The 21,986-nt window shown below is 41.6% G+C and overlaps 1 protein-coding gene and 1 long non-coding RNA gene across 5 annotated transcripts in view; one reads left to right on the forward strand and one right to left on the reverse strand.

Annotated features, from left to right (window-relative positions):
- Positions 1–9,208: 9,208 nt before the first annotated feature.
- ACOT9 (acyl-CoA thioesterase 9) overlaps positions 9,209–21,986 on the reverse strand; it is a 39,022-nt gene continuing 26,244 nt past the window's right edge. For all 4 annotated transcript variants that reach the window (XM_030574895.1, XM_030574903.1, XM_030574886.1 and 1 more), the window contains 8 exons: positions 19,345–19,418; positions 17,254–17,321; positions 15,345–15,456; positions 13,414–13,504; positions 12,423–12,508; positions 11,021–11,108; positions 10,690–10,840; positions 9,209–10,383 (listed from right to left, as the gene is read on the reverse strand). In XM_030574895.1, the coding sequence (XP_030430755.1) occupies positions 10,331–10,383; positions 10,690–10,840; positions 11,021–11,108; positions 12,423–12,508; positions 13,414–13,504; positions 15,345–15,456; positions 17,254–17,321; positions 19,345–19,418 (723 nt within the window). In that variant the 3' untranslated portion in view covers positions 9,209–10,330. The remainder of the gene's footprint in view (positions 10,384–10,689; positions 10,841–11,020; positions 11,109–12,422; positions 12,509–13,413; positions 13,505–15,344; positions 15,457–17,253; positions 17,322–19,344; positions 19,419–21,986) is intronic.
- On the forward strand, positions 15,452–17,159 carry LOC115657286. Its single transcript, XR_004001947.1, has 2 exons — positions 15,452–15,565; positions 16,545–17,159. It is a non-coding gene; the product is annotated as an uncharacterized LOC115657286 (long non-coding RNA).

Below are 21,986 nucleotides of genomic sequence, written 5' to 3' on the forward strand. Positions count from 1 at the left end.
GCCTTCCCGCTGTTCCCACTGGTTCGTTACGTCCTGCTCAAATTCCGCAGGAGCGGAGCGTGCGTCATCATGATCACTCCAGAGTGGTCCAGGCAGCACTGACATACCACGTTGCTCGGCCTGTCAGCCCAGACCTCATCACTCAGGGCAATGACAGGCTTCGTCACTCGGACCTGCAGCCTCTTCGCCTCACGGTGGCTCCTGCGTACCTGAGTTGGGGTGACAGGCAGCCTTCCACCTGGTCAACGTACCGAGCCAGGTGGAAGCGTTTCCTTTACAGCTGCAGTACGCTCGATCTTGCTCCTGCTGAGGTCTCGATCCCCTCTTTCTGGCCTGCCTCTGGCCTTTAGCGGCAGGATCTGGCGGTATCATCGCTGAGGATACGCTCAGCAGCCGTCCCTACCTTCCAGCAGGCTAAGATGGACGTTCAGTGTCCCACGCTCTATGGGTTCGAGGTCCCTCAAGGGCTTGGAGCGCTTGCACCCTCGGGTGCGCCGCCCAGCCCCGCCCTGGGGCCTCAACCTAGTCTTGGCCAGACGGGTCTCTGAGATCAGAGCTCTTACGAAGGTTCCACAAAGACAAGGTGCAGTTGTGACCGCACCCGGCTTTCCTCCCTAAGGTGTTTTGGCCTTTCATGTTACCCACAGCTCAACGCAATGGGCATAACCTTTGCACTCCTTGGACATCTGTGGAGTGCTCGCATTATCTTGTGCTGACAGAATCATTTCCTAAGGTGCCCCAGCTCTGCCCCGGTAGCGGGCCAAAGGGAGGGCTTGCTTGTTTTCCTCTCAGAGGATCTCATCTTGGGTGATGGCGGACATCCCCACTTGTTCTGATTTGGCTCATATTTCACCAAGCCACATCACCGTGCATTCTACCAGGGCTCAGGCTTCATCTGCCGCCTTGCTGGCTCGTGTTTCTACCCACGAGACCTGTCGCGAAGCTCCATTGGTCCTCGGTCCTTACCTTTGCTTCGCAGTATGCCCTGGTTCAGCAGTCAAGGGAGGCTGTAGCCTCTGGCTCGGCAGTTTTATTCTGCCATATTTCACTCCGACCCCACCGCCTTTGTAAGGCTTGGGATTCACCTAACTGGAATGGATATGAGCAATCACTCGAAGAAGAAAAGACGGTTACTCACCTTTGTAACTGTTGTTCTTCGAGATGTGTTGCTCATATCCATTCCGCACCCGCCCTCCTTCCCCACTGTCGGAGTAGCCGGCAAGAAGGAACTGAGGAGCGGGTGGGCCGGCAGGAGTATATATGGAGCGCCATGGTGGCGCCACTCTAGGGGGCGACCTGCCGGCCCACTGAGTGGCTAGGGTAAAAGTTTTCCGACGAATGTGCACGCGCGGCGCGTACACCTAACTGGAATGGATATGAGCAACACATCTCGAAGAACAACAGTTACAAAGGTGAGTAACCGTCTTTTTTATTGTTTCTTCCTAATGGCCTATCTGATGGCTGGTTGTCTGGTGGGTGTCTTGCAAATACAGATCCAGTTTTAATTGTTACATAGTCAATATTCCTAACTTTAAATACAGAAATGATATATGCATACAAAGAGGATAATCACATTCAGTAAATCATAATCTTTCCAGTGATACCTTACATGGGCCATCTTGCATACAATGTATCTTAGTTATGCCATATGCATATCATAGCCATATTTCTATTACGAATATGGGGTGTAACATCACACCACCTACCTCTCACCTGTGACTAGCTACCTTAATAAGGATTACAAGAGGCTTTAGAAAGTCAGCTACCTTAAAGCAAAGCCATAAAAATTTTTTTTAAAAAGTTTGTATGTAATGGTCCCTTGCTATCCAGTGGGGGAGGGAAGCCCCTCCACCTCACTGTGTCAGGCAACAGTAGTTGAGCTCACACCCCACTGATTGGGGCCAAGTAATCAGCAGCCTGCGGCTCTCAGCCTGCTGCCGGGGAACACAACAGTTAACAATCTGGGCTCTTGACCACTGGGTAGGGCAGAGCAATAAGTAATCATTAATCCTGAGCCTCCTGACTAGGAATGACAGCAAACAACAGTCTATGGCTCAGGCCCTCTGGGTGGGGCAGAGCAATGAGCAGTCTTTAGCCCAAGCTTCCTGGCTAGGGCAGTGTAGTGAGGCGGTGTGGCTCCCCTCACCCTCAGGGAGGGTCGAGCCCTGTCAGTCATCCACAGGGGCGGGGCTGCTGGGCAGAAGTCCCGCCCCTCAAAGGGTCAGGCGGTGACCCGGAAGAATAAAAGCCGGGCCCCAGCCTTCAGTTGCAGCTCGGCCACCGGCAAGAGCAGATGTGCCTGCTGCTGCTCGTGACTGGGAGGCTGCCTGAGCCAGAGGCCAAGACCAGGAGCTGCCTCGCCCCTACTACGACGAGGAGCTGGCCAGAGCTACTACAGCCCCGAGGAGCCCCCAAACCAGGTGTGGCCTGACTTCCCCGAAACCCTACCGGACCTGCCGCCCAGCCCGGATTGGGAGGAACCGATGGTCCTGGATGTCTCCAGAACAGAGGCCCCAGGCCAGGTAGGAATAGAGGGGGAATTAGGAAGTAGCCCGGGGGCAGCTGACTCCAGTCAGGCTGCAGAGCTACCGTTGCCCATGTCAGTGTGGTCAGAACCCCACTGACCACCGGTAGAGGTGACAACTGCTACCAGGGCCCTGGGCTGGAACGCAGAGGAGTGGGTGGGCCTGCGTTCCCCCTGCCACCCGCAACCGGGTGGCAGATTCCCCCTCCTCCCAGTCGGAGAAGCCTGTAACTGTTTAAACTGTGTTTGGTGCCCTGCCTGAACCAAGGGCTGGGCCCCTGATGACTTTGCCACTGCTCTGCCCTGCCGAAAGGCCAGAGCAGACTGTAATTGCAGGGAAGACCTCGAGGCTGGTGTGGCTCCCCTCCCTCTCAGGGAGGGTCGAGCCCCAGCGGAACCTGTCTACAGGCAGGCAGCAATATAGAAGTCTATAGCAAGGCCTTCTGGCCTCAGGTGAGTAGGGCTGGCAGCAGGGGGACCCTGGCCCACACTACTCCACCAGGTCTCAGCCCAGGGCCCTATTAGTGGAATATGGTCTTACCAAAGGATCAGCAGGAAAATCACCAAAACACACTACCTCGCTTCCCAACAGAAGTCTGGTTCCCCTGGGCTATTTCTTACCCCACTTAGTTTGTGTCACTCCATCAAGCAGAGGCTATGTCTTGCCACCTTGCAGTCAGGAAGTGGCTGCTTCAGTCATTCCTTGGTGTCCTCTGCCTCTTTGTTCACAGGGTGCTGGTCAGTTCAGCTGTCAGTCTGGGATCCTGCAGGAATTGCAGCTCCCAGAAAGATATCTGCTCCCTCTAGTGGTCCAGCACCAACTGAGCTCAAGAGCACCCCTCATATTTCCTGTCCCATCCTAGTACTTCCAGCCAGGGGATGGGGCACATTTGGCTCTGCCCATCAGAGGAAGGGGAATGGGGTCTCACTATCCAGTCCAGAGGGCGGCCACTCTGTCTTACTACACTGTACTATACAGTAGCTCTTATTGAACATAGCTTCTACCAAAGGCAATGAAATAGACAAAAATGAAGATTGTAATGCTGCAATAAAGGGAAGAATGATAGCAGAGAGTACCCAGTAGCATTTAAAAAAAATATCAATTCATTCTATTGAACAATACACTAATGATTGCATTAAGTTGTTTCCCCAAGAACTATTAGCAGTATATTTGCTATTACTATCATTAGGCCTGTCTGGTGGTAGTAGTCATTTTAAAAGTAGGAATGAGGGCTATATTTTGGTCATTTAATTGGGATAAATATTTCATTATACAAAATAATGTAACATTTTTAACTAATGCAAAATTCCATTCTTGCAACATCAAATATATATTTTACATTATACACCGGATTTAACTCCATATAATCTAATCTCATGTGTGCTTGTATATAAACATGTATGTTAACATGACATGCAAATTGTAACATTTCTTCTAAGCGGGTAAGCTTCAGCTGGCCTACAGTCAGAGACAGAAATACATCTCACAGACGAACTCAGAGTACACACTACCACACTAATATGTTGAACATGAGCAAGCCTGCAGACACCTACACTTCCTAATTGACAAAACTGAAATAACCAGACACACAAATAATGTATTTCCATTGGTTTGTTTATTAATTACAGTATACATATGGTTATTCATACATGTCATTACTCTGATTGGGGTACATCTAAGTCCAAGTCACCAGGAATTTTACAAACACACAGGGCTTCCATACATATGCATTCCATTTTATTCTGCATTTGCTGGGTTGGCTTTCTGGACCTTGGCCACGGCTATTGAGGGCAGTTTTCCATTTTGTTTTAAAAAATTATGCTAAAGGCGACATTGGAAAATATAGTGCTTTATGTATCGAGTTGCTGCTTAAAAAAAATGGGGACAGGATTGGGTATCCACTCTAATCATAACTGTTATGCAAACAACAAATAGGATTACTTTGCCAAATGTTGAAGTGTAAGAAGTAGGGGGCTACTGATAGAGCTGTCTGTATCTGACCTGAGTGTTCAGCTGTACTACTTATTTTTGGACAGCCACCCATGCTGCCTCGTAGGAGAGAGGGAAAAACTGGGAGAGACTTTCAGATAGACTTCTGGATAGATCAAATATACTTAACTTCAAAAGGGTCCTTGTATATCTTATTGCCCTCCTGTCTGGAGTGCAAACAGGAAGACAATAGGAAATATGTACAGTATCACAACTGAAAGTATTAAATATCACCATATTGTCAAAGTTTCAACAAAGTTTGGTTGAAAGGTTAGAAGTTCTATATATGCAACAGGTAGCTAACTCTACCCCCAATTTATTCTAGATAGCGTCAGATGGCATCAGTCCCCCCATAACATTTCTGGAAAAATTGTCCAACCTTATCTTTACATGAAAATAACAGCTTGGAAGGGAATGACAAAGAGGTAACGGTGACAGACTGTACCCCTTTGTTTACCACTTTTACGTAACATGATAAATTTTATACAAAGTATGCCTTGTGAGGTGGTATTTGAAAACTCATAATTTGCTGATTATTATTGTCCTGGCAAAATGTGTAGCAACACTGTATTAAAGATATGATGTTCTACTGCAGAACACTGTAATCTACTAAGACATATTCCAATTCTGGGGAAGCAGTCAAACCAGTTCCTCAGAGATAAAAGCATATGGATGCCTCAGCCCAGGTGTCCACAAAATCAGATGAACAAATCACTGGGTTAAGTGGCCATTCTTTGTCAGAAAGAGGTGTGAGAGCAAGAAATGTACATCTTAGCAAACAGACTTGCTGCCACCTGAACCCCAGCTGGAGATGATTCTCAAAGAAGAGAAATGCTATAAGGGAGAACAGAGGACACAAATCCCCTCTCTCTCTGCTCATGGCATCAATGACACATGAAGGAACACTGAACTGGGGGAGCGGTCTGATTGAAAGAGTTCAGCCATTAAAAGCATGTGGTGAGAAAAACCTTTGCTTTGAATTAATTTCGCTTATAAAGTTAGGTATTAGTTTGTGTCTTACCCATTTCTTTGTACCCAATTCTGACTTTTATGCCTCATTACTTGTAATCACTTGAGCTATCTTTCTGTAGTTAAACTTGTTTTGTTGTTTTATATAAACCAGGGCACTTGGGTTGAAGTATTTGGGAACTTCATTTGAGATAACAGGGTTTGTGCATATCATTTTCTATTAGTAAAATGACAGATTTTCTATGAGCTTGTACTGCACAGAAAGAAAGAGCTGGGCAGTGCAAGATGCACATTTCTGGGGACAAGTCTAAAACTGAGAATTTGCTGATTTCACTCTGCAATATAATTCAGGAGTGACTGGCTACAGCACTCATATCATTCAGCTGCAAGTGATTTTGCATGCTAGAAGCTGTGTGCGAACAAACCAGGATTGGTTGTTTCCACCGCAAAGCAATGTGAAAGGCACCCCAGGTTGGAGAACTAGGGAATGTCACAGTAACACACTGTACAGTTACATTTTGTTTCCTTTTAATATTAATGGAAATGAGCTATATTAAATTCCTTTTAAAAACAATGGCCTGACTTTGCTACAAGTAGAAGAGTCCACGTCAGGATTCTGAATTTCTCAAATTTTTATCCTCAAATAAGATCCTATTATAGTGCTTAGTTCTATCTACGTATTCCCTTTTTGATTGCCGAGTCAGAGACCAAGATTACTTGCTTCTTCTAATGGCTTCTCCACATGGTGATGTAAATGGTGGTGATGTGGTGCGCACTAACATCGCTTTGTGAATAAACTTTAGACTCATTGATTTTTAAGGCCAGTGGGTTAGATCATCTAGTCTGACCTCCTGGATAACATACTCCAAAGAATTTTGCTCAGTTGTTTGGCTAAAACATCTTTCAGAAAGGCATCTGCTATGGATTTGAAGACATCAAGAGATGAAGAATCTACCACCTCCCTTGTAGTTTGTTCCAATGGTTAATAACCCTCACTCTTAAAAATCAGTGCCTTTTTTCTAATTTAAATTTTTGCATATAACTTTCAGCTATTGGTTCTTGTTGTGCATTTCTCCACTAGATTATAAAGCTCTTTAGTACCCAGTATTTTCTCCCTCATATGCTGTAATCAAGTCATCTCAATCTTTTTGATAAGCTAAACAAATTGAGCTATTTAAGTCTCTAACACATGCTTTTCAGTTTTCAAAATAATTTGTGGCTCTTCTCTGCACCTTTCCAATTTTTCAAAAATGATCATAGTATTTCAGAATTGGTCTCACTACTGCCATACAGAGGTAAAATCACTTCCCTACTCTACTCACTACTTCCCTGTTTATATACCCATGGATCCTTTTAGCCCTTTTTGCTACATCACATTGGGATTTCACATTGAATTGCTTGTCCACTATGTACCCTAACTTCAGTCACTACTTCCCAGGATACAGGCCCCCTTTCTGCAGGTATGACCTTGCATTCGGCTGTGTTAAAATGCATTTGTTTGTCCAGCTTACAAAGTGATCCAGATTGCTTTGTATGACTGTCCTATCTTCTTTAATTACCTCGCCACCAACCTTTGTGGCATCCGCACATTTATCAGCAGTGATTTTATATTTACTTCTGCATCATTGATGAAAACACTGAAAAGCATCAGTCCTAGTACTGAGCCCTGCAGCATCCCACCAGAAAACCCCACACCTGATGACTCACCACTGACAACTTCTTTTTGAGAACCATCAGTTAGCCAGTTCTTAATCCATTTAATATGTGCTTTTAGTATTGCATAGTGGTAATTTTTAAATCAATGTTGCATAGTACTAATAAAAATCTAATAGTACATCTATCTTTGGTGGCTCCCTTTCAGTAACTGCCTCTTACTGACTGGATGGGCTGTCTGTGTTTTGCCTCTCTTCCTTCTGATCTTCCTCACTATCTTGTCAAGGGTGTAATGTATGCCAGTTTCTAGGCAGCATGCTTCCACATGAATTTTCTCTTTTCTTTTGCTCCTATTCAGGAGGTTTTTTAAGGTACTTAAGTGGAGATTGTTCCATCTTCCTCCACAGCTATCCCATCATTATTCTCAACCAGATCTAGGTCTTTTCTCTCTCATCTATTTTAGAGTGTTTGTTATTTCTCCGAGACTTCAGCTGGTCCTTCTACAATGGAACACTGCTTTGCACGTCATACATACAAAATAACCCTTTAGTGTAGTGCTCCAGTATTGCCCACCTTAGTACCAACAAAAAAAAAGTCTATAGTCCAGTTGAGGATTCTTTCTTCAAGCAATACTCTCTCATCTGGCTGGAATCTTTCCGAGTCTGAGAACACTGCTATCTTTCCATCTCAGGACCTGGCCTGTAAGCTGCTCAACAGGGTCACTGGGCCCTGACTTCTGCAAGGCTTATGTAGTGCCCATCTTTTAAAAAGAGAAGACGGAGGATCTGGGGAACTACAGGGCAGCCAGCCTTAACTCAGTCGTTGGAAAAATCATGGAACACATCCTCAAGGAATCCATTCTGAAGCACTTCGAGGAGAGGAAAGTGTTCAGGAACAGTCGGCATAGATTCACCAAGGGCAAGTCATGCCTGACTAACCTAATTGCCTTCTACGATGAGATAACTAGCTCTGTGGATGAGGGGACAGCAGTGGACGTGTTATTCCTTGACTTTAGCAAAGCTTTTGATATGGTCTCCCACAGTATTCCTGCCAGCAAGTAAAAGTAGTATGGGCTGGATGAATGGACTAAGGTGGATAGAAAGCTGGCTAGATCGTTGGGCTCCACGGGTAGTGATCAATGGCTCCACATCTAGTTGGCAGCCAGTACCAAGTGAAGTGCCCCAAGGGTCGGTCCTGGGACCACTTTTGTTCAATATCTTCATTAATGAACTGGAAGATGGCATGGACTGCACCCTCAGCAAGTTTGCAGATGACACTAAACTGGGAGGAGTGGTAGATATGCTGGAGGGTAGGGATAGGATACAGAGGGACCTAGATAAGTTAGAGAATTGGGCCAAAAGAAATCTGATGAGGTTCAACAAGCACAAGTGCAGAGGCCTTCACTTAGAACAGAAGAATCCCATGCACTGCCACAGACTAGCGATCGAATGGCTAGGCAGCAGTTCCACAGAAAAGGACCTAGAGGTTACAGTGAATGAGAAGCTGGATATATGAGTCAGTGTGCCCTTGCTGCCAAGGTGATTATGGCATTTTGGGCTGTGAAAGTAGAAGCATTACCAGCAGATCGAGGGACGTGATCATTCCCCTCTATTTGACGTTGCTGAGGCCTCATCTGGAGTACTGTGTCCAGTTTTGGGCCCAACACTACAAGGAGGATGTGGAAAAATTGGAAAGAATCCAGAGGAGGGCAACAAAAATGATTAGAGGGCTGGAGCACATGATTTATGAGGAGAGGCTGAGCGAACTGGGATTGTTTAGTCTGCAGAAGAGAAGAATGAGGGGGGATTTGATAGCTGCTTTCAACTATCCGAAAGGGGGTTCCAAAGAGGATGGCTCTAGACTGTTCTCAGTGGTACCTGATGACAGAACAAGGAGTAATGGTCTTGAGTTGCAATGGGGGAGGTTTAGGCTGGATATTAGGAAAAACTTTTCACTAAGAGGATGGTGAAAGCACTGGAATGGGTTACCTAGGGAGGTGGTGGAATCTCCTTCCTTAGAGATTTTTAAGTTCAGGCTTGACAAAGCCCTGGCTTGGATGATTTAATTGGGGATTGGTCCTGCTTTGAGCAGGGGGTTAGACTAGATGACCTATGGAGGTCCCCTCTAACTCTGATATTCTATGATCTGTGGATCAGCTCAATCCACTGCTGTTCTAGCAGCTTCTGCACTAAGCTGGAACCTAATGCTCTGTTCTAAAAAGCCTGCCTTCCCCTCCACACGTACACAGCACCCTGCCAATAGCATCTGTACTATATTTAGCCTAAAAGCTTTCGGGAATAATTCTCTCGGGAATTTTCCCTAGTCATCTTTTGTTCACTGAATCAGTTATACAAAAGAATTCAAAAAGGAGTATACAGTATTGGTGGTATCTCCCACATACAGATATCTGTCAACTTCACATTTGGCCAATTCATTCATTGTAAAAATTAGGATGTCCTCAAAGTAGAAGAAAACACACATCAATTCTTCAAAACAAGGGCTGCAGCAACCTTATGAGATCCCATCCGCAGACAAATACACACACGATTGCAAGGATCATGTTCACATAACACAGATGTGCACACCACACTGTTCTTCCACTGCCCAGATTCACCTGTTCCTGAGAACCAACAGGAGGCTGACTGATAACTTACACAGGAACCTGGGTCAGATTTGAACACAAATGATCAAACAGGATATCAACAGCAGCAGCCCTCATTTTAGAGAAATGATAGCTCTCCTGTATCAGGGACCATAATGAGAAGCATGTGTGTGTGTAGGAGAGAAGATATGGGAATGGTGACAAAACTGAGACTTCTCTATGGTAATATCCCTTTAACGTTTTCTGGACTATGGTTTTCATCCCTCTATGAAACATGAACAGCCTGTCAGAGCAGAATTTTAAGAAGCTATGCATCTTAACTGTGGAAGCTCTAAAGCGAGAGTAGAGGAGAAAGCTGTACAACATCACACAGTCAGCCTACAGCTAGTTGTATAAATAGTGCTAAATGATTGACTTTTTGTTCAAAAACAGACCACTTTCCAATATGCCTACACTGATGACACACTGCGTTAAAGAGCAGAAATACCATTATTGATACACCGTGCATAGAAAGCTAGCAATCTTTGGCAGAGGTTTCTCCACAGCTAACAATTTGCTATGGCGCTGCAGTAGTTTTCTCCACTTCTCTGGTTTATTTCGTGGTGGCACTGAAGTGCCGTTTGCCATCTAAATACAACATGGACTCTGAAATGACAGGAAGAAAGAAAAGAGATATGAGTATTTAAAAAAAACAAAACAGTCACTTTAAAAAAAACAGCCTCTGGAATGTACTGGGCACTACACAGAAGACCAAGTTTGAGAAGCAATATGAAACACATTTGCATTATGGAAGGGTATAGAATAAATACAGGTTAGCATGAAGGGGCATTTTGTGTTACTCTGCTAGTAGTAGTCTATTAAAACTTAAGTACGCTCCACCAGCAGACAGAGAATAGGTTTTTCCCTTCCAAGAACAAAGTTTCAATGAGATGCATTAAAATTGCCACTTACCACCGTATGTTTTTGGGACAATCTGTGGTACCTCTCTTTCTGACATAAAAGTGAAATGGAAGACGTTGGTTGTCTTGTGCTCTCTGGTATCCGAATCATAAACCTCACTGTGTACTCTAATCTGGATATAGTTTTCTGCTGTATAACAAACCTAGACAGAACAGTGGATACAGTTATTATTTTATCATTTACACCAAAGAAAGGGGACAAGACGGAAGAGGAGTTAATTCCGCCACTTTCATAACTCATTGTTCATTGTCAATGATTGATAATGAAGACATCAAGCTGAATAAGCTTTATGGCTGTTTGAAAAAAAGAGACCAACTCCTACCTGTGCAGAAAGCAGTAATAGGGATCCAATCTCAACTGGTCTTTGAAACATGATATCATCTACAGCTACTACATAAGGTCTGGCACCTCTGCAGAGAAAAAAAAAGGTACTTAGTATTCAAGAGCAGCTACTTGTCTCTGCACAAGTTGAAACAATTTTAATTATCTTTAATGCAAAATATATCTGAAACTGAGCCACATAAAAATATATAAAACAATAAGAATTGCTGAAGAATACAGCCAGTGTGCCAAGAAGAAAACCAATATCCTGAGGGAATGCCAGCATAGAGGTGATACATGTACTCCTGCCATGGTACTGGCTCCCATCCTCTTCTACTACACCACATACTATAGCAACATTATGTACTAGAGCGAAGGTTCTCAAACTGTGGTCTGTGGACCACCAGGAGTCCGCGAGCTCCATTCAGGTTTTCCGCAGATATTTCCCTCTAAGGTGCGTGCCTGGGCAGCCACACACACATGAGAATGAAGGGCCACCCACCTAATTAGTGGAGCTGTGCAGGGGGTAGGTGGGGATTTCAGATGTGCAGGGCTGCAACAGACAGAGAAAGAGGCGACTTTCTGCAGCTCCAGGGCTGTGGCTGCCAGGGAGACATAGCTCTCCTTCCCAGACTCAGCTCTGTGGTTGCTGGGGAGCGGGGGGGTGACGGGGGGAGGAGGAGTAGATACACTCCTCTTTCCCAACCCCATGTCAGGGACTGCCACGGGGGGGAGGAGAGGGAGAGAGACCCCCCCCTTCTTCCCAACCCTAGCTTGGGGGCTGCTGCAGCAGGGGAGAGAGGGCACATCCATCGCATGAGAAAGCTAAGACTACTGATATTAAAATGTGAGTTGTGTGTTTATTTGTAGAACAAAAAAGTTAAATTATTAAAGTTTTTTTTTAATAGTACTTTTCTCCAGAGGGCTTTACAATAGTTAACTAATGGTACAAACATTTGGAAAGATCTAAGTGGTCTGCCGAGACCCTCAGCAATTTAAGGGGTCCGTGGGGGAAAAAAAAAGTTTGAGAACCACTGAACTAGAGTCAAAACACAATTTTCTGCCACTTCTGGTTTGTCTAGTCCTCTTCATTCAGGCCTCACTCCTGCAAAAGCTTACACATGTGCTTAACTTTCAGCATGTGTGTCGTCCCACAGACTTCAGTGGGGCTACTCATGTGCTTAAAGTTGGACAGGTTTGTAAGTGTTTGCAGGATCAGATACCGTGTCAGGTTTCTAAGAGTAAGTGGCTGTAGAATAGCCACTAAAACATCAAACCCTTTTGTATCCTAACTATACATATTTTCCATTGACTGCTTATTTTGTAGTTCAGGTTCCCGCTACCCATTAATAAAACACACAAAATGTTCTGGATTACACAAATACCGAAAACCTGAAACTCACCCATAGCTGCTGGCAGTAGCCCATCCCAGCTCAAATGCTTTCCTCATGAGAAACCCCCCAAAGATTCTATTGAAAATGTTTCGTTCCTGCATTAGAAACACAAACAGCAAAGTGGCAACAATACGCATGTACTCACACAACACAGTGGTAAAGCCTGTCAGGTTCATTTGTAGTCTTGTTTATGGGATTATACATAGCTCCTATAATGAATATTTGGCAGCTGTACAGCACAATTAAAACATATATAGAAGTCTAAATGATTCAGCGTGCTTACTTCTTAAGAGCTTACCTTATCCAAAACACAATTTAAAAAAAAAAAAAATAGTAGTCATCCCATCTTATACACGCTCTGCAGAATCTGTCAGGTGTTTTCACTTTTGTATTTGTACAACTGGAATTGTACATTTGCTAAGTCTTATAGGTAAACCTTTGTAAATTTAGGGTTTCCACTGCACAAATCTGTGAGCTTAGCTGATATATTCAAATGCTAATTTAAAAAGAATCTTATTCTTGGCAGACAAAAGCTGTTAAAACAATATGAACTGTTCAATCAAAATCTTGTGCTCTCAGATTAAACTAATAGAGTTCCCACCTTTCTAATGGCTGGTAATGAGCCCCCACCCTCTGCTCTGCCTCTTCCAGCCAGGATTTTAAAAAAACCAGACATCAGGGCTGGTTAAATAGCACCCAGATACACAAGCTAAAACCCAGACTGTCTGGGTGAAAACTGGTTGGGTGGCAACCCTAAGACTAACACTGATGGATACTGTCTCTTGATCAACACTCATTGCTCTCAGGTGTCTGTGGAGGAATTTCTTTACCTAAGATATCCCTTCTGATAAATAAAAAGAAATGCTACATTTAGAACTATATTTAATCAGAGTAAAAAACAAAAAAGTCCAAGTTAAATGTCTTAGATCTGCCAACCTTAAAGATGATTCATAACTCATTTGTTATGACTTTTGTAATGCGTTAGTACTCCTTCAAATACCTGAGGATGGCAGATCACCAAGCTCTTAAGTTTTGCATCTTCCATCCATACTGAATTGGGTGGTAGCACACGACTCCGAAAACTTACAGTCCTGTAGAAACAAGGGGTTTGGGGCAATACACTCAATATCCAGCTTCAACAGTGCTCAACAAACTACAACCACAAAAATAGAAAAACCACTTGTGTGTGCACACACACCAAGCAAACCAGGATTCAAATGGAAAAAATGGAAGGGCCAGTAACATATGCTGTTTCTGACAGACCTCGAAAACCAGAACTTGATTAATGCAAGTGTCTGGTCTAAGGCCATGGTCCTTCAAACATGTATGCTCATATTTAACTTTAAGTGGATCATTTCAGTGGGACTGTTCACATGAGTAAAGTTAGATGCTGATGCTCAAAATGTTTATGCATCTGCTTATTGGGGAACCATTGCTAATAAGACCACAAAAACCTCAAGTGTCCTGACCTGAAAAGTGTAACTAGCAAAAAATCCCAGCCAACCAAAAAAAAAAATCCATTCTAAACTCCCTAAGCAAGTCCTTCACCTTTTTATTAGGGCAGCGGTTTTCAACCTGTGGTCCATGGACCCCTGGGGATCTGCAGACTATAAGATTTCCAAAGGGGTCCGCACCTACATTCAACATTTTTAGGGGTTTGCAAATGAAAAAAGGTTGAAAGCCACTGTATTAGAGTATAAGAAGATGCAAAATGCCAGATGAATTAATCACAGACACATAATTTAAGATTTGCAAATTTGTCTAGGGGATTTACACATACATCTGCTAATTTTAAAATGGAAGATATGTCTAAATCCACTAAGTAACCTTGAAAATTTCAACCATGTTACAACTAATTTTAAGATATTGGAATAAATAAGAGCTCCTCTAATGTTATTTCTATAGACATTACAGAATTTTCTTGTGTATTGTTATTCCTGCTTTGTATTAATAAAGTTAGTTCAAGACTGGCTCTGCGAGAGTGCACGTGTTTAACTCTGCAGCTGCTCCTTCAGAAAGATTAACGATATGCAGATAGAGGGATTTAAAAAAAACTAAAAATACAGATGGTAATAAAATGTTTCCCTTATCCCTTTTTGTCCTCCCCTTTCCTCCTTTCTGTCACTTCACTTTCTGTATCTTACTTTGAGTTTCCTGCTGTCTTTCCAGATTCTCGTTTCACTTCAGATTAAAAATATTACTAATTGTACAAGAATTATATTTTCAGATCTCTTTTCCCTCTATTATCATCCCTTCACTTCTTAATCTTTTCTAATTCTGCCACTTTTCAGATTATTTGCCCCCATCCCATTTTTTAAAATTTTTCACTCTGGTTTTCTTGTCTAGACATCATAACCTCTCTGTGTCTCTATTTCCCAGCCCCCTCATAATCTGTAAAATTAAGTAGTAAATCTCACAGGGTGTCAGAATTTATGTTTACAACACACTGTGAGAATCTTGGATCAGCAGGTGAAAAATTATTATTATAGCCAAGGAACACCTCTTCCCTTTAGAAGACTAGCCAGTTATTAAGGCACAAGACTGCAATGGCAGTGCAATAGCTCCAAGAGCCCCATAGGGGGTTAAATTCCTTCTTGTGGTTAAGCTTGACTAACCCCTTTCTTAAGATTATTCTGTCGCTTTCTCAGAAGCCATCTACTGTAACCTTGTTGTTTTATTCTTGATTGCAGCTGCTGAATAGCATTAGCTTTCTTGGATGGCACAAAATTCCGTTCAGGAACATACGTGGTGTAATCAGCACACTGATGGTGCTTTGTGCCTGTATTCCAGGTAAAGGAGACAGCATCCAAGTGTTTAAGTGATGGGATAGGGAAGCAAAAATTATCTGCATTCCTTCTACCCTTACAACTGAGCATCCAACTGCCACATTACTGTCCCTTCTTGCAAGTTATTAGTTCTTCCCCTACTTGCCTTGTGTCCAGTGTATTAAGGAATATGTTATGAACAATGTTTCTTTCTTCTGCAGTGGGAGCCATTTTCAGTAAGGATGCAGTACTGAAATCAACCCTCCTCATCTTGTTCACTAAAGAAAAAAAAAATAATTGAGCACAAAGATTGCAGAACATCACTTGGTTTTAAATTGCTTTACAAAGCAGTCAAGTCCTCTCTCCATTTTAAAATTCATCACCAGAGTAAGTGATTTTTGGATTCACAGTCAGACTTATAAGAAATTTGCTCTTAATATTTGTTTGCATTAAAGAAAAAAATATAGGATGTAATCTGCCCCACTGATGTCAATGGAAGTTTTGCAATTGACTTCACTGGGGCTAGGATTTCACCCATACATTTTATTTAAGTGCTTTGTTTCGAAATGGTCACTTAGCTGGTGTGCCAATAGAATTTGTTGGTCTTATAAACACAGCAATGTACTGCAGACCCATTATTCACATACTAGGATATTCATTTAACCACTACAGATTGACTCATACTACAAATGCAAAAGAACTGAATAGTGTGCGACACATTTCTACTTTTTGTATCATTGGCAGTATATACTTTAAATATTTACTGAAGATAGTGTAGAACTTTTGGGGAAAAGGAGCTTTTAAGAGTCTTCTGGTATTTTATTTTTGTACACCTTCAAAAAATAAACAAAGCAGGGGACCTTAAAAAACAATGTAACAAGGCTTTTGCAAGGATCTACACCTTATACTTTTTTTTTTTTTTAAATAAAGCTGGCTTTATCGTGACCACGTCCAAGCATCCTTATACTGCATCCCATCCCTCATATCTCCTTCAATAGCATTTCTCTGGTTCAGTTAATTAGCTGCTCATGCATTTGGATTTCCCCACAAACTTGTGTGGTTACTGTGTATATGGTACAAAGAACCAAATTTATGAGGACATGAGTTATGATGAAACCAGGTATGGCAGCCCAAAATCTTCAGATTTTAACTTAGCTGACTATTTTAACTCCATTAGAGCAGTTTTGAACTCCTCTAAAATGAGGTATTTTTAAAGCAAACTTTAAATGAAAAGAGTAAGAAGGGTGAGTAAGAAAAAGAAAAATCAATCAGTCACACACAGTACATGCTGCCACAAACCCGAAAGATTTACAACGCACATACAGAAAGCTAACAATGACTTCCTCTCTTTTATGTCTTTGTGCAGTGAAATATACTTAGGATATAAAGGAACAGTCCAACAACTAGTCATTTTGGTTGCCTATGGTTTTGGGTGCCCAAGTTGAGATACCTGAAAGAGTTCTAATTTCAGAAGGTGATGAGCATCCAGTTGTTGAAAATCAGGCACCTCTAAAGTGTCAAATTGGTCATCCAAAGATTAAAGCACTGAAAATTGAAATCAATGGGATTTACGTGCAAACTTAACGTTAAGCATGTGTTTAAATGCTGTCTTGAATAGAGGCTTTAATGGGTAAAATATTATGTGATTCAATTTAGATAGTATAGCCCTCAGTGTGCCACAGCCCAAATATGAACACAAGACAAGATGCAGCAGTTCAGGAAGTATGATTTATTTAATTAACATATCTACTGTTTCCTTACTCTCAGTTTAGTTATTCAGTACTTCTGATGTACTACAATAGCATATTAAAATTGATATAACTAGATATGGTCTAACACAAAACCCTGTATCTGAGGTAAGGTGAGGGGGGAAATGTTTCAAAATCCAGATGCAAAATTCATGGTTTGGACTAATCTCGAGGTACTAGCAGGTGTGTGAGGCCAAAGTAAATCTGATCTTAAATAAATTAAGAGCAACTCTTGCTCGTAGAATTTCTGAACTTTGCTCTCTGTCACCGCAATGAACCTATACAGAGTTTTCTACTGCCATAAAGTATACATGAAGTATTACATACATTCTCCTTTCCTGAAGATTTCTTCCTCCTCTTGGCCCTCAGGAATTAATGGATTAACAAATGCTGACCTATGGATATGAATTATTTTTAAAGTGATATGCTTTAGAAAAAAATGTCATAAATGCACAGGGGAAAGATCAATAGACATTCCTTTGTCCACATACAATCTAAGAGAGAAAGAGACATAGCTTTATCTGAGATAAGATGACTTCTAAAGAAATAAATATGTTTCATAGGATGGCTGGTGACACCGAAAGGTCACCCATTGGCTTTACTGCTCAGCAGATCTCAGATTGTTAACAGTTCTCTAGTATAACTAAAGATGGGTCCTCATAGCATTTATACTTCTTAAAAAGTTAAATGACGACCAAAATTTTCATAACAGATTACTGCAGACAAACCATTCAGAAGCACAGTAAATTCAAGCTGTGATCTAGGATTGTCTAAAATAATGTCTAATAATTGTCTAAACAGTTGTCTAAAATAATGAAATGAAAGAACTTGAAAAAAAAACCTGTAGCAAGCCTTCTGCCATAATCTATTCATTTCAGTAGTGGCCTTATCAGCAACCAAAAGCTGTTTACCACACATACAGCTTATCAAATAAGAACATAAGAAGCTGCCTACAGTCCAATTCATTTGTTTATTGTGCTGCACAAATCTACAATGCCTAATTATATAGATCAAATCAACATAGGAATCTTTCACAAAGCAAGATGTCTGTTTGCTCAAAAGAGCCCTCCCTCTCCATAATTTGGAGAAGTTACTTCGGTTCTTAAATTGTTGCATTATGTTCAGACTGGATAGAAAAAGATACATATATGCTATGTTTGCATCATGCTACACTGCTGAGGCAGCTTCTCTCTGTTCCCCAGATTTGCTAACTTTCCAAGCATGCTGCAAAGTCCAGGTTTTCTCTTTCTGTTCTTTGACTACAGAGGACAGAGCTGAGCTGGTCTTTTTATATTATTTTGTATGTTTTATTTTTTGGAATAGTTACTCAGATCTGAGGTACACTGACTGGAGAACTAGCCTAGAACCTGGGTTGCCCATGGTCAATTCCTACTCTGCCACAGCCATCCTCTTTGATCTCAGTAAAGTCACTTACTATCTGTATATCACTTTCCTGTCTGTAAAAATGGGAATAGCAGCACTTCCTACCACGCACAGGTGTTGTGAGGATAAATACATTAAAGACTGTAAGGTGCTCAGATACTACAGCCCAGGAAACATTTAAGTACCTAGGACAGATACACTATAAACTTGAAAAAAATAAACATGTGACCATATTACTACGTCAAGGACACTGAATTTTAAATCACAAAAATATTTTTCTATTATGCACACAAGAAGTTGTTAGACCTATTATGAATAGAAAGACTTAAGATTTTTGAAAATTGTAAACTGAACAGGTTAGAAGTAGAAGTTTTAGTTAAACCTCCCACAGCAATGTTAGTGACCTATCGGCTAAAAGAGAAAATGATCAGTTTGTTTTAAATGACCAAGCAAAACAGTATGTGGGAAGTAAAACCAGCAAGATAGGGAAATGTAAATTAGAATTTTAAAATTCCTTCAAAATCATTAATAGTCCGAGTTATTAGTTACACATGTTTTAGGTTGACAGAGTCCTCTAAGGAACTCACAGCACTTTCAGTATGGTATTAAAATTATATTTGTGAGTGACCATTTACAAGTTGAGTATCAGCCATTCCCTCCCTTGATACAGGGACCAATTAATTCTCATGGTTACAATAGATTCCTGGTGGGTTCCAGATGACTCTTCCTTCTGGCATGTTTTCATCAGGTCTATTGTTTAAATTCAGGGAAACACCATTTCTAGAAATGGGTCAAATACCAATTATAGTTTGAAAATTACCAACAATACTCTATATAGTTCTGAGAAGCTAACTGTAGACGTTCTCTCCCTCAAGCTCTCCCCAAAAAAACCTGAAAATATACTGCCTATTTCCTAACCAAAAAAGGGCAAGTATATGATTTACTTATAACTAAAACACACATAGAAGTTAGAGCATTTGCCACTTTCCAACAACAACAATCTGGTATTCCCAGCGTCCCACACAGATAAATTACCTCTTGTTTTCTGGATCACGGGCCACCATGACAAAGGTTGCATCTAACACAGAGCTGTAAGTATCATCATGTAACTAAAACAGAACAAAGAAATCCAGTTTTATTCTCTACAAAAGTGACGTTGTTTAACAGGCCACGCAGTTCATACTAATAATGCAATTAAGATGTTGTTTGCTTTCACATTTCACCCCTTCCCAGTTTTCTTGCAATGGACCTAAGACAAGAGAAGCGCTCAACATAATATTCTATTTCAGCAGAACTGCCATGCAACTATTTAGCAATGATACAGGTTATACAATTAGTATAAAAAATGGCAACAACTCCAGTTACCAATTAGTTCCCACTTCCATTCCCAAACAACACCATGACAACAAGCCATTATCACCGCAGACTTGCCTACCTAATGCCAGTAGAGAGGAACGACACATTTAGCAACAGATAATCCCTTATCCACTAACAATTCAACAGTACAGACATTCATTTTTTAGAGGTAAACTGGATCAAAACTGGGTTTTTGTATTTGTTTTTCTGAAGTGTAGGATGTATTTTGAACAATTCAATTGCCACACTAGTATTTTGTAATGGAGCTGGAAAAATAATTAATTGTGACTAATACATCATATTCATTGGCAGCTTTTCATTGAACGGTTACTAATAAATAATTTTTCTACTGTTTAGCCAGGTATATTTTTTGTAAATCAACTGTACTCCAATTAAAGTATCTTATTTCAACACTGTTTCCAGTGATATTCATGAATTATCTGTCTTACAATCCTAAAAAATCAAGTTATTTTACACATTAGAACATATCAACACAACACCTTGGAAAATTAGTCTGAAAACAAGATGGCATTCAGTAAAGGCAAGTGCAAAGTACTACATTTGGGGGGGGGGGAGAAATCAAATCACAGCTACAAAAAGAGGAATAACTGGCCAGGCAGTAGTGCTGCTGAAAAGGATCTGGGTGTGTGTGTAATGTATCACAAAATTAATACAAGTCAACACTGTGATGCATTTACAAAAAAGGCTAATATTCTCAGGTATATTACTGGGAGTGTAATATATAAAACATGAGAGGTAACTGTACTGCTCTACTTGGCACTGTGAGGCTTCAGCGGAACTACTGTATCCAGTTTTGGGCACCACACTTTAAGAAAGATGTGGAGAGACTAGCAGAGCAATAAAAAATGATAAGGTTTACAAAACCTGACCTTTGAGGAACCGTTAGAAAACTGGGCATGTTTAGTCTTCAGAAAAGAAGACAGAGGGTGGGACCCGATAATGGTTTTAAAATATGCTCAGGGCTGTCTCACCCACATAGGACTCAGAGGCTTCAAGGCCAAAGGAGACCATCAGAATCATCCAGTTCTCCTCCTGCACATTGTAGGCCACAACCACACCCACCCATTACTGAGGTAGGCCCATAACCTCTGGCTGAGTTACTGAAGTCCTTAAATCTTGATTTAAAGACTTCAAGTTACATAGAGTCCACCATTTCTGCCAGTTCAAAGCAGCAATTGATCCCTGCCCAACACTGCAGAGACAACAGTCTCTGACCTGGGGAAAAACTTCCTTCTGACCCTAAATATGGTGAGCTGTTAAACCCTGAGCACATGGGCAAGATCCACTGACCAGATACCTGGAAAAGAATTCTCTGTAGTAATTCAGAGCTCTCCCCGTCCAGAGTCCTATCTCCAGACACTGGAGATATTTGCTAACAGCAGTAGCAGACGGGTCATAGGCCATTGTAGGCAATCTCATCACACCATCCCCTCCATAAACCTACCAGTCTTAGTCTTAAAAGAAGTTGGGATTTCTGCCCCCACTATTGCCCTTGGAAAGTTGTTCCAGAACATCACTCCTCTCATAGTTAGAAACCACCTAATTTAATGACTAAACTAATTGATGGCTGATTTATATGCCTTTGTTCTTATGCCAGCATTGTCCCTTAACTTAAATAACTACTCTCCCTTCCCGGGCTGTTACAAAGAGGATGGTGACCAATTGTTCTCCATGTCCACTGAAGGTAGGACAAGACGTAATCTGAAGCAAGAGAGATTTAGGTTAGATCTCAGGGATAACTTTCTAACTATAAGGTAGTTAAGCTCTGGAATAGGCTTCTAAGGGAGGTTGTGGAATTCCCATCATTGGAGGCTTTTAAGAACAGGTTAGACAAACACCTGTCTGGCATGGTCTAGGTTTACTTGGTCCTGCCCCAATGCAGAGGACTGGACTAGATGACCTCATGAAGTTCCTTTCACCCTTAAATTTCTATGATATCCCATTACAATATCAATTCTAAACTCTGGCATTCTAATCTGGGTATCTTTTGATGTTAAAATAAAGAAGAAAGCATTTCCAAAAAGCAGGGAGGACAACTTTGTTGGAGGAGAAGAGGACGGCTTATGGACTGCCATGTTGCATTAGACCAAAGGTCCATCCTATCTCCAACAGTACCAGATACTTCAGTGGAAGACATAAAACACCTACCATAAAGAACTATGCTTTGGAAAGGAGAAAACAGGGAAGTAAATGACTACCAGTGGTCTAAGATTAAGAATATAAATCCTGAAGCACAGGGGTTGGTAGCCCTTCTAAAACAGATGACCTCAGTGTAATTTAGGTTTCTAATGTTATCACTC

The sequence above is a fragment of the Gopherus evgoodei genome, chromosome 1 (genome assembly GCF_007399415.2).
Source record: "Gopherus evgoodei ecotype Sinaloan lineage chromosome 1, rGopEvg1_v1.p, whole genome shotgun sequence".
NCBI classification, from domain to species: Eukaryota; Metazoa; Chordata; order Testudines; family Testudinidae; genus Gopherus; species Gopherus evgoodei.